Source organism: Lagopus muta, chromosome 4 (genome assembly GCF_023343835.1).
Source record: "Lagopus muta isolate bLagMut1 chromosome 4, bLagMut1 primary, whole genome shotgun sequence".
Classification (NCBI taxonomy): domain Eukaryota; kingdom Metazoa; phylum Chordata; class Aves; order Galliformes; family Phasianidae; genus Lagopus; species Lagopus muta.
In genome coordinates this window covers 65,872,883-65,886,130 of record NC_064436.1, presented here as the reverse complement: position 1 = coordinate 65,886,130, position 13,248 = coordinate 65,872,883, and the positions used below count along the sequence as shown (strand labels likewise).

The following is a 13,248-nucleotide window of genomic DNA, read 5'->3' as shown; positions in this document are numbered from 1 at the left end:
TTTGATTTTAAAGCCATTCCCCCTCTTTCTATCACTCTCAGAACACATAAAAAGTCAGCCTCCTCCTGTTTGTAACCTCCCTTCAAGGCTGCAAGCCTTCCAGTTCTCGCCTAGCAGGGGAAGACCTCAGGCCACACTCGCTGCATGCCAACCCAAGCATGGTGCCTGTGGTGAAGGTGTGGCACCACCCAGGCCAGGCTGAGCATCACCCAGCAGCAAGCTTGCCAGGTGCCAGGGCACACACAGCCTTTCATCGTCCCACCCTGCACTCGGTGTACCAAAAAGCATCAGTGTGAGAGAGAGAGAGAGAGAAAGGTGAGTGCACAGCCAAGGGCTGGTGTCCAGCTGAGGCTCTGCAGCGCAGGCTCACCCAGCCTCGCCTCGTGTCTGCGTCATCTTTCGTTGTGATTCAGCACAGTGGGGTTCCACACTGTCTCTAGTGACTGACTGAGTTTTAAGGTTATCCGTCAGCTTTGTGGACAAGCATGAAGGAAGTGAGGACAGACTCCACAGCGGTGCTGTGCTTTTCCGCAGCGTATCAGTGGGTGTGCTGTGGAGGCCAGCAGGTCTTTTTCTTTTCTCTTTGAATAATGTTTTGTAAGCTGTCGCTGTGTAGGCCAACATCAGCAAGCATGTATCTTTGTGACTATGCTGTGGTATTTGCCAACAGAATGGGATCCTGGGCACTCTGATCTAGTGTTGGCAGCCCTGTCCATGGCAGGGCATTGAAACTCAATGAAGGTTCCTTCCAACCCAAGCCATTCCGTGATAAAGCAATGGGAGCCCCCAGCAGGACTGACTTGTGTTTGTGTTCCAGACAGTGCTCACGTATTACCATCAGCCAGGTCCTTCATCACCATGCTGGACAAACTGAGGAAAGGCAACACCATACCCAGGTGGCTGCAGCCACAACTTGTGCTCCTGCACTGCTGTTGGCTGTACATGGAGCACTGCAGCACCTACAGGCGTGCAGGGGACAGCTTTATCTTCAACAATCCCGTGGTTCTCTATTGAATAAAGCACCACATTATTTCTAGAGATGCTGGGAAGAAGGGGCGTGTATTTGTAAGAGTGTTGGTTTATTTTTTTTTCTCCTTTTTCTTTTAGCCTGTGCAATTCCGAGTAATCTCCTGCCTTTCTGTTCTCTTTCAGGAGAGGTTCAGGTGTGATGTTAGGAAAAATAATCAGAAAGTGTGGTGAGGCATCGGCACAGGATGCCCAGGGAGGTGGTGGGGACACTGTCACTGGAAATGCTCAAGAGTTGGGTGGATGTGGCACTGAGGGATGTGGGTTAGTGGACATGGTGGGGATGGGATGCTGATTGGACTGGGTGAGCTTAGAGGATTTTTCAACCTCAGTTCTATGATTGTTTTCAGGTTCCTGTGACTCCTGCCCACTGCTCAAACTGCTGAGAGCAGCTGCAGCAACAAAGTCATTTTGATTGCCCTGTGATTTAGTTCTTAATCACACCATCTTGTGTTAGTTTCACCAGTGGATGGAGGTGGTATGAAAACTGTCCTTGGATTGATGCAGAGGGCAGCAGCTTTCTGCAGCTGCAAAGGATGCTGCTGCTGCATCCAGGAGCCATGTAGGGACTCTGCTGACAGTGAAAATACAGGTGTAGGAAGCCCTTTCCCTATGGCTGTACCATAATCTCTGGACTAATCCTTGCATTTCTGCTCTTTCCTGGTGCAAGTTTGGGACTGAAGAAGGTGTTATATGTGAATATGTGGAGAGGGCTTTTTGTCAGTGTAATGCATCCCAACCCAGAGAGAGCAGACCTCTGAGATGAGATAGGACACACGGGCTGGAAATGAGGTAGTTGATTTATTTTCTGAAATTGGCAATGTTATAAAGTTGTTTGAGACCCCCTGTATACATTTCAAAGCTCCTTTCCATTTTAGAGACAGAGCTTGCAGACAGGAGAAGCAGAGTAAAGAGGAGACTGTGTCTGTATGTGAGCTGTAATGTCAACTCAGAGCCCCACTCTTCAAGGCAGAATTCCCTCTGTTTCAATGAGTATTCTGCAGACAAATAGCAAGGGAGTGAGTTTGGCCTGGAAAAAGGAGAAAAAGAGCACATCTTTTCTTTTTATCAGAATTTCTCTTCTACAGGATACCTAAAGCTATAAATATGGGTGGGTTGTGAGCGGGAAATGATGAAATAGACAGTCCATCCTCTAACAGACAGATTTTATTGGTTACACGCACAACTAAGCAAAGCAAAGCAGTGATGTCCAGGCTCCAAGAACAAGACCTCACCAATCCGTTGGCCAGACGTCTTGGGAGTCTTGGGAACCCAGAGAAGGTTGCTGCAAAGGTCCATGTGGATTCGGCTCCTTTAAGTCCAAGGTGATCACGCGATCTTTGGTTTTGCTCCTCTATCAGCTTTCCAAGTCTCTGAGGCTGATAGCACCTTTGCCACCTTCTGATTCTGCTTTTCTGCACTCAGGTTTTATGTTCCCTTCTGTATCCTTCCAGAAGCACTGTCCTTGGCTTTCCCTAACCTCTTCTCCTCCGCTTAAGGAGTCTTAAATCACACAAAAGCAGCTTTTTGTCATTAGCATTTGGGAGTGAGATATTCAGAGAGAAGTTATTCTTACTTTCTTACTGGGAGGGTAATCAAGCACTGGAACAGGTTGCCCAGAGAAGTTGTAGAGTCTCCACTATAAGGACAGTCAAAACCCAGCTGGACACAGTCCTAGATAATCTGCTCTAGGTGCCCTTGCCTGAACAGGCAGATCGGGCCAGATACCTCCAGAGGCCCCTTCCAACCTCAACCATTCTGTGGTTCACACCTACAGGCAGGCTGCACGGCCCGCCCTCTGCTCCTGGATGGCCCTCTTGTGACAGCAGAGGTAACCCCCTCACATCAAGGTCTGGTATGGCTTGTGTCCCCACCGCTCAACGCCTACTGGGTTGCAGCCAACAGCGGAGCTAAAGGTTCTTCTTGGTGGCAAACACAGAGGCCAACCCAGTCTTGCCCTTGACTATGGCAGGAGGCGCTTGGCCAGCCCCAGTCCTTTCAGGTGGTTCTCAATGCAGAGCCTCACGTGCCTTATCCAGTAACAAGTAGCAACCATGGCAAAGCACACACAGATTTGCATTAGCAGTATGACTACAACAGGATGCAGGAGCGCGTTGAAGATGCCGGTCGCTGTTGGGGACCAGCCAAAGAAAATTTCCCACCAGTGGTGCTCTCCCACCCTCTTAATCCGTTCCACTACCTGCTTTATAACGTTACCATCGTGATGTACAGTTATTAGGATCTTTTTAGCTTCTGCCTTAGCATTTTCTAAAAGCTGTTGTAAATTAGCATGCTCTAACATTTCTTTTACTAGCGACAAATCCATACCAATGGGGGTCGGGGTTATACTACGATAAAGGCTATAGTTTCTGATTAGCAATTGGCTAGTAAAAACTGGCGGCTTATACACGAAATCACAGCCTCTAATAATAGCTACATTGCAAGCACACGTATTTGAATCATTGAATACGGTCTGATTGTAGATGTCATTAATCTGCACGTATTTACACACTGTTCTAAAGCATACACACCCTTTCCCTACGTAAACTAACACGGTTTTGTTATTGCTGCCAGGATTGATCTCAAAATGGCACACCCCCTCACTGGTGTCAAAGCAGACATCGCTCGCCTTAAGGGCATCATCTTCGCATATGAATCCCAGCCCCCGTTCCAAGATGCAGGCTTCCAGATCTACAGATTGCCATTTTCTGTCTGACACTCTTGCCCACATCCGGTGGTCCAGGGGATAGACCACGGACCCGTTTGTGCTAATCCCCAGGGCCACGATGGGGTAGACCTTTTCGATGCGGGCTTCCACCACGGTGAGGACGTAGGCGATGACTGAGTTGAGGACCTGGTCGTGGGTGAAGTTCACCAGCCTCCACCAGGCTTGGAGCTGCCGCTCCTTCTCCGTGGCTGAGTCCCACACGATCTTTCGGATCTCGGTGGGGAGGATGCCGTTGTCACCATCCCTCAGGATACCTGCAACGACACTCTGCACCCACATCTGGGCCTGGATGCAACTAAGAGCAAGGGAGACATTATTTTGCTCGATTCCCAGTGCTTGCAACAACACCTGGTGGTCTTTCTCACTTATGTGTTCCCAGGTAGGCAGCACCTCTGACACAAGCCACTGCCCCATCCCTAGGCTGGCCAGGGATGAATTCAGGGGGTTGAGGAGGCCTTGCACGCCTGAGGTGACAGCCTCCAACTTGTTGGCCAAGACCTCAACGTTCATGCTGTTGAGCACTCCCAGCCCAGCACCTCCTCCTCCCAGGGCTGTGGCCAGAAGGTCTCTCCTGGCGCGGGCCTCCTGCATGGAGCGGCTGTGAAGCCAGGCCTGCCAGCCGGTGTAGAGGGTGGACAGAAAGGGAGCGCAGTGCGGTCTGACGGATGAAATATTGGCAGTGGACAGGGACAGCACCACCTTCTTCAGTGATCGCACGGGGCTGGTCAGCAGCTCTTGGATGTGATTTTGCTTGACTACGTATGGGCCTATCTTGGAAACAAAGGGACGCAGGACAGCAATGATGGGAAACTCTTTTTGAAATCCTTCGGGGCCTCCTATCAACCACTTTCCTCCAAGCTCGGGAGACATTTCTACACTCAGCTTTCCTTGACACCACACTTGGAGGTTTTTCAGTGGACGTGAACAGTATCCATAATCCTGGCTATACCATGATGTCTCTGCATTTAATTCAGATCTACTAAGTGTTTTGCTCTCAGGGACACAGTTTACTGGCACAACCCACTTACGGCTGTTAGGAGCAGTGAGAGTCACAGTGGTGCCATTAATTCGCTTTGCATCAGTTACACTTTCTTGAGAGTATCTAATTTCTAATTTTACTTGGTTCCCCACTTCAGCGTATTGGGCTGCACGCCAGGCCAAGAAGTGGCACCTCAGGGCCTTAAGGGTAGCAAGTGAACGCATCGTGGTGACAATCTTGAATTTAAATGACAACCCCACACTGTTTTGGGCCCAGAGACAGACCACAAAGACTGGCTGGACTAACGTAAAGTTGCACCAACAATCCAATTTTTCCAGGGCACAGTTTTTTTTCTGACTCTTCTTGGTTTTTATTTCAGTTACGGAGATTTGAGTCACCTGCTGATGAGTGGAACCATTAATTACCCTGCATCCTACTTTAATTTCTTGCCCCACCTTCCCCAGCAGCTGCGGAAGCCTGCTGGTGCTATCCCAGCTCCACTCGTTTTCCAAATACACTTCAGTCCCATGCATAACTACTGTTGACAAATTTAAGCGCCTGTTAGAATTTAATCCCATACTACCTGAATATTTCACATGAGCTTGAGACCAAGGCCAATCTGTGTCAATTTTTACATACCGCCTGACCCTGTGCTGGGCTGTGGCCCTTTTGCTGGGGGGTGTGTCTAAGCTGGAACTGACTTTTTCTTGGAGGTGCTGGTGGGTTGGTTGGGCATGTTGCATGCTCAGCACTATAGACATACCAGAAATCAAAGCAAATCCTGCAACCACAAATTTGAAAGCATTTTCCCTGCAGCACACATAGGGATGGTGATGCCACGAAGTTCGCCTTTCCCGCTGGTCACAATCACCTTCCATTTTCCTTCATCTGCAAAACATAAGCAAAGCGGGCTCTCCAGCCCCGTTAATTTCCCTTCCATGCTTTTAACTGTGAAGAATGGAACCATTTTTCCTGTCTTTTCGCCCCCTTTCTGATTTCTACTTGGTACATGGATGAACTGGCCTTGTTCACAACCCTAACCGGTCCCATCCACTGGGGTCCCAGCTCCTGGTTCTTCTCTCTAACCCCCCGATATGTTACCAGGTCCCCTGTGTTCCACTCCACGGGGCGCAGCAGCACTCCTAGCTGCTTGTCCATCTTGTGGATGTTGGCCTCCTGCACTGAGGCGAGTTGGTGGTACGTATCTGACACCGTCCTCAGCATGTCCTGAACCCACCTGTCTGTCAGCACACGGGGCTGCAGCTCGTCTGGCGGTGCCCCTCTCTGACACCAGTGCTCCAGCATCTTTGGGTCTCTTGCAGGAGCCATTTTGGGGGGAGAAGGTACGTGAGATGCCACAGCTCCCCGTAATGCCAGGAGGACAAGTGGGAGTTTCTGATCCCAGTCCTTCCTTTGTTGGTTTATGATCTTCCTCAATGCTATCTTCAGTGTTTGGTTGGGCCCCTCCATCAAGCCAGGCTTGTGGAAATGCCCCATGATGTGAAGCTTTTGCTTAATGCCCAATACCTGGCACACTCCTTTCGAAACTTCTCCGACGAAGCGTTGGCCATGATCTGAGTCAACCTCCTTTGGGATGCCCCACCGTGAGAAGATGTGCTCTACCAGGATCTTGGCAGTTGTGTTGGCTGTGTTGTTTCGAGCTGGAAATGCTTCCACCCACTTGGTGAAGTTATCACTGATCACCAGGCAGTACTTGTTTCCTAGGGCCGTTTGGGGCAAAGGACCGATAAACTCCATCTGTAGCTTGCTCCAAGGGCCAGAAATCCTCTGGTGGCCCAGGAGGGCTTTTGCTGTTTTTGCATCGGGATTGTTGGCTGCACAGGTGAGGCAGTTGTTGACATACCTCTCTACATCCTCTCTCATCTCAGGCCACCAACCAGCACCCTGTAGCCTTGCCAAGGTCTTATCTATTCCCAAATGCCCCTGCTCATGAGCCAAAGCCACCAGCTCTGTCCGAACAAGCTCAGGCACCACCCAGACTGGGAAATCTACCCCCTCTCTCCGTGCCAGGACCAGACCCGAGACATCCTTCCAGACCTTGCACCCTTTGTACTCCCTGCCCTGCGCTAGCTCCCGGACACTTGGGTCTTGTGCCTGCAAGCCCAGCAAGTCCACATTCTCCCAGTTCCTGCCTGTAGCCACCAACAGGGGGCCGTTCTCAGAGGGCCTACTGGCCTTCCACATCTGCCCTTCCTTAGCTCCTTGTTTGGCTTTGGCATCTGCCTCTTTGTTCCACTTAGCCTCCTCTGTTCCCTTCTTGTGGGCCCTGACCTTAATTATCTGGGCTGGGTGTGCCCTCTGCTCTGCCAGCTTGGCAAGGTACTGCAGCTTTTTGGCATAGGTGACAGGCTTGCCATCAGCTGACTGCATGTCCCTCTCCCTCCAGAGTGGCAGCCACTCCAGTGCCACCCTCACCACCCAGCCCGAGTCTGAAAATATGGCCAGCGGCTGGTCTGCTGGCGTGTTCTCAAGGGCAACTGTCACAGCCACCAGCTCGGCGGCCTGGATGGAGTGCGGCAGGCACTTCCCTTTGACCACCTCCCCAGTGCATCGGTTGATGGCAGCGTAGCCCGTGTAGGGCACCCCGTTCTCATGGTAGTTGGAGCCATCTACAAACCATACCACGTAGCCTCTGTCCTTGGCATCCACCAAGCTGATGCTGCTCTCAAACAGGGGCGCCCGCTGTGGCTTTGGCTCCCCCATCTCCTCCTCACCCCTCTCGCTGCTGATGACCACCCCATAGATGCTGGGTGGGGGCTCTTGAGTCTCCCCAGGGATGTCCTTGTTGGGCAGTGCCAGCACCCAGTTGGCCATCCTGGGGCTGCGTATGGGTCTGTTCCCTCCCTTCCCTGACAAGAGGTACCTCACTGGGGCACGGGATGTCCTTAGCAGCACTGGGGCAGACCCCACCAAATACTCCCAGTGCTGCAGGGCCCAGATCAATGCCAACACCTCCTTTTCGTATGCAGTGAACTGCTGCTCAGTTGGCGTCAGGAGCCGCGAGGCGTGGGCAATGGGTTGGAGGAGGGCACCATGATGTTGGCTAAGGGTGGCCCTCAGCCCTGTCCCCACGCTGGCCAGCTGCAGCACATAGGGTCTGTCACCACAGGGCCACACCAGCATGGGGGCTCGGGCAACGCTCTCCTTTAGAGTTTTAACTGCCTCATCCTGCTCTGGACCCCACTCCCACAGAGCATCCTTTCTGAGGAGCTTGCAGAGCGGAGCGGCTTTCTCTGCAAAGCCCTCAATGAACTCTCGGGAGAACTTCACAAGAGCCATGAAGGACCGTAAGGTGGTAACATCAGCTGGTGCTGACAATTTCTGTATCAACTCAACCCGCTGCTTCTCCAGCGAACGCCCTTCCTCCCTGAGGGTCACCCCTAAATATGACACCTCCTTCCAGCACAGCTGGGCCTTCGTTGGGCTGACCCTGAACCCTGTCTTCTGGATGGCCTCCAGCACCTCTGCCAGAACCTCCAGGTTCTTCTCCTTGGTCCGAGTGTGGATGAGGATGTCACCAGCACAGGATAACACGCTCTCTTTGTGGCTGAGCTTCTCCCACATCTTCAACACATGCGTGTGGCAAATGGCGGGGGTGCTGTGAAAGCCTGGGGGGAGCCTGGTAAAGGTGAACTGCCGTCCCTGGAGAGTGAAGGCGAATTTGTGCCAGGACTCGGGGTGCAGGGGGATGGCGAAGGACACGCTGGTCAGGCTGAGCACTGAAAACCACTCTGATCCCCGGAAGATGGCTTCCATGACATCAGGGTATTTGGCCACCATGGATGCCTTCAGCGGGGTGACCTGGTTGAGGGTGCTGTAGTTGACTGTCAGCCTCCAGGTTTTCTTGTCAGCTTTCCGCAGGGGCCACACCATAGCATTGCTGGTGCTCTGCTGCTCCACCAGCACCCCCTGGTCCAGCAGGGTTTTGACTGTATCCCATAAGCCCTCCTCAGCCTCAACCGGGTACTGGGGCTGCTGCTGAGGAGGGGGGTCTGGCCCTTTTATCACAACTACGGCATCGATCCGCCCGCAGTCCAGCTTGTTCCTTGCCCAGACCTGTGGGAACTGCTCCGTCACCCGTTTCACTCGGGGCTCCCATTCGGGGTGGATCAGGAGCTCAGGAGCTTTGATGGACATGACTCTGTGGCTTGCCGGGATGATGGGCACATCACTTTGAGGGCAACGTAACAATGTTTGGTTTGCCAGGTCCACTACCACCCCCATCTTTGTAAGAGTGGAGATAGCCAAAATTCCTGGCTTTCCTTTCATTTCCATTTTCCCAAATTTTTCTGACCCCTTGGCAGTTCCAATTTCGAAGGGTATGGGCTCTGTGAATGGCACTGAGGATTTTTGGCCATTTGGCCCGGTTACTTCAATAATTTCGCGTGTTTGGAAGAGCCCAGTTTCACCAGGGGTCATACTGAGAATTGAATAAGAGGCACCAGTATCAATTAACATCACTTGTCCAAGCACCCTTCCTCCAATAGTTATATCAACTATCAGGCGCCCCCACAAATCGGTCTTAATCGGTGCCACAAAAAGGGGCGATGCAGGTGCCTGGCAGCCCTATTGCTGAGCCTTAGACCCCGGGTCGATGGGGTTGGAGCTGCTGTGCTTCTTGGCCTCGTGCAGCGCCAGCTTTCTAAACAGCTCTGCGTCTGGCAAGCCATCAATGTCCTCCTGCTTCTCATATTTGATCAAGCGCTTCCTCAGCTCAGCCCGCCAAGGGTTGGACTTCTGAAACCTCAGCCCTTGCTGGTTTTCCTTCCCCGAGCTGTTCTTGCCATCAGGATCTTTCCGGTTGTCCCCTTGCATTTTTCTCATCCCCGCATTTTGGAAGGACATGGCTGAGGGTTTCCCCTTTTTCCCCCCCAGCATGTACCCTGGGAACGCCTGCTTTTGTAGCTCAAAATTCTGGGTCAGGATCTGTTCTAGCTCTGACAGCGGCTTCCTCGCCGCATCCCCACCCGCGATCACCCGCAAAGGGGGGGTCAGCCCCACCACCAGTGGCTCCTTGAATTCGGGCCTGTCAAAATCAAGGGGGGACTCCTTAGAACCAGGCAGCCCCGCCATCTGGTAGAGCATCTTTTTACGGTTGACATAGGCATCTGGCCGCTCCTCAGGGTTCTGCTTCTCCTGGTGGAAGAGCACCAAGGGGTTGACCTCTGGGAAAAACACCTTTAGCACCGCCGACTGGACGTCCCCGATATCCTGGACATTGCCCATTTGCACATCCCCCGGCAGGGCCGCAAAATCATCAGGTTTCATGCACTTCCTCACCACGTCTATCAGGTCACTGACCGCACTGCCGCTCTGGCACCTGGGCAGCCTCTGGGCCCTGGACAGCCAGTTGACCGCTGTCTCTTTGGTCAGCGGCCCCAGCATCTTTCCCACCGTCTTGAGCTGCTCGGGGGTGAACCAAAGCATGGCCCGGTTGGTATCAATGGCCTGCAGTGGGCCATGGCTGACTGGCTCATCGGGAGGACTTTTCTTAGTTTTAGCAGCCTCTGTGTCACTGCCCTGCAGCTGGCACACCTCCTCCCGCAGGGGAGCATATGGGGATGGCCTGGTGGGGCCATTGGCCCCCCACACATCATCCTCATAGTCATAGTGGGGTGGGTGTGGATCAAGACAGTCATCCCCCTCGCCGTTCCCGAACCGACTCCTCTTGCCCTGGATGGCAGCCACAATGCCCCGCGACACCCCCAGCTCAGCCTGCAGCTCCTGGATCTTGGCGTGGCACACCTTGTGATCAGGGCCATTGCCGCGGTCCCGCTGGGCATCCTGCAGGACAGCCCGCACCGCGCTCTGCGCGTCATGTGTCTCCCCGATCCATTTGCCCACCTCCTTCTCTAACTCCTCTGTTTTCAACTTCTCGTAGCCCAGCTTGCTCTCCAGCCGGGTTATCTCCACCGCGCTCCTCAGCGAGTCCCCGCACAGACCCTGAACCTCTGCCCGCAGGTTATCCACCTGCATCTTGAGCTCGCCCTTGGCCTGCTCCAGTGTCTGCACACTCTCAAGAGCCTCCTTAAGCAACTTCGACAACTCCCTGCCCACCATCAGCAAACCCTGCAAGGCCGCTCTCTTTTTGCACTTGTTAGTGGGTTTGGGCTTTTTGTTCTCCTCGGACCAGCTCTCCCACTGCTGACACAGCTGCTGGTACGCCTCGGGGCCCTGAAAGGCCCCAGGGGACCAAATCGGGGGGAGACACTTCTGGAGCACAAATTGCTCCAGCTTCCAGTTGCTAACGATATCGGACATCATAGCGAGAGTTGGGGTGACGAGCTAAGAGACGACCGCGTTTCACAGCACAACTACCATAACACCGGGACCCCACGGACCCACAAACCAACCCTCCAAAAAGCCCCACGACCTCCCTGGGACACCAAACCCAGCAGCAAGAGAAGGGGGTGGGGGGGACAAGGGGACAGTAGGGGATGGGGGACAAAGGCCTGGCAGGCGGCTGCTGCGGCCCGCCGGCACCCGGGGTGCAGGCAAAGAGGAGGAAAAGAGGAGGACCCCGATAATAAGATCTCACCAATCCTCGTCCAGATGCACTGGGAGTCCCGGGGACCTGGGGATGGATGCTGCAGAGCTCCGCTGGATTTGGCACCTTTAGGGTCAAGGTGCTGGCGGGGTCTCGGAGCCGGCAGCTCTTTATAGCCATGGCAGATGGTTGTTTGGGGAGGATATCGCCTGTTTGCTTCCTCGGTGCCTTTCCCTCCCTCAGGTGCGGCATCTCCACCACTATCTTCCCAAGGACAATTTGCTTGGCTTCTCTTATCCTCTCCGGCACTGATAACCACAGAGCAGGTGCTCTGCTCATTATTTTTTTTCAGGGGGGCCGGATTAGTCACCGCTACATCTCAAGAAGCTCTGCTTGCACCAAGTGCCCTCAAGAGGGAGATCTGGAGCAGCCACTGCCGCCTGTCCCTGACCACCCGTACCCCAAGATTCCCTTCATGGCCCACTTGCTTTCTGCACCCCTCTGCTAGCCCCTCAGCCTGAGGGACATCACACCTGGGCCCCAAACCATCTGAACCTGTAACACTTGTTCCCCCTCAATTTACACAATGAATATTTCACATCCATTTTATCTCCCAGACTTCAGCAGCAGAATTTCAATGCCATCCTATTGCACACAGGCGGGTAGCTGGGGGTGAAACCCTGCTCCTCACAGCATGGAGGGGGGCTAAGCCCTGCTGCAGCATCAGCTGAACTGCAGCTGGAGGTCTGCAGCTGCAGAGACAGTCACAGCTTCACCCCACAAACCACACTGCAGCTCAGAGCCCTGCACACCACTCGGCCCCCTTCGTTTTCCTCTGCCATTACACAGAAAAGGGCATTACTCATCCTCCTGTCGTTCTCAGTGCTGCTTCTCTCCCTCCCTCATTAAAAATAAGTACTTGGGGGAGGGAGGGAGAGAAGCTCCCACGCAGCTGCTTGAGCCCTGGGGATTGCCTGCTGGGGACCCCACCACCCTATGATCTCCTAACTCCAATAACTGCATGCCAAGGCTGAGCAGCACTCTCCAGTTCCAAAAGTCCTGTAGTCCAAAAGCACTGAGGGTGCAGATTTGTCCTTGTTTTTTATGCCCAACGTTTGCATTTGTGGCTACTGAGGGCAGCTCAGCCCCCTGGATCCGACCATCCCCGATGGGCAGTTCCCCTCTCCAGCCCCTGCATGCTCAGCACAGCCTGGCTCATGGTTCTGCTGCAAAATGGGATTTCAGCAGAACTGGGGACCCCGCTGAGCCATGCTTCTCCACTACAGACCTCTTATTTCCCAATGGTTTGCTCTAGTTACCCAAAGCAACACATTTTGTTGGAAAAAAGACACCAAGGTGGAGGGGGGGACGGTGGGGAGAGAGGGGGGAGAAATAGAGTTGAAAATGTAACAAAGCTGGCAAAGGACCAGGAAATTGGTGCTGGGAAGGTGAGATGAGGGTATGGGCAAGGAGCAGATCTGCAGAGAGACTGTGGAGATGGGGCAGGGATGAGGTTGGGCAGAGGATCAAGAAGGCTGGCTTTTACTGTATACATTAAAGACTTAAATCCCACTAGAAGCTGTGAGGCAAGTAGCACAAACATAACGAAAATTCAGATTCCCCTCCATCTTGCCCCAGCCACCAGCAAGGCTCATGATCAGAGCTCCACAGGAGACGCTGTACCCCGGCAAGGTCACAAACACCTCTTGTTTGTGTGAACAGATGGGTTCAGCTCACCCCCCCGTGCTCTTCCCAGACAGCAGCCCCAAACAAAGCGGGGATGTGATAAGCACCACCTGGCTGCCCGCACGCTCCCACGGCGCTGGGGCTGCTGTTGGAGATGGGCTGCCAGACACAGGCGTCCCACCTCTGGTTTGTTTACTGGGAGCAGCACCCAGCCCTGAGAACCACGTCATTTTGAACAAAAAGAGAAAAAGAAAGCCACAAAACTGCTCCAGCATTAAGCTTTTACATTGCTAATATTCTTCTTCTCTTTCTGTTGGACAA

General features: G+C 53.3%; 1 protein-coding gene across 1 annotated transcript; it reads right to left on the bottom strand.

The window, feature by feature from the left end:
• Nucleotides 1-2,175: 2,175 nt before the first annotated feature.
• Nucleotides 2,176-11,421, bottom strand: LOC125691860 (uncharacterized). The gene is made up of 2 exons (XM_048941772.1): nt 11,293-11,421; nt 2,176-5,621 (listed from the first exon to the last, which is right to left on the bottom strand). Exon 2 carries the CDS (start codon nt 5,609-5,611, stop codon nt 2,990-2,992), a length of 2,622 nt encoding a protein of 873 aa, XP_048797729.1. The 5' UTR covers nt 5,612-5,621; nt 11,293-11,421; the 3' UTR covers nt 2,176-2,989.
• Between the last annotated feature and the right edge of the window lie 1,827 nt (nt 11,422-13,248).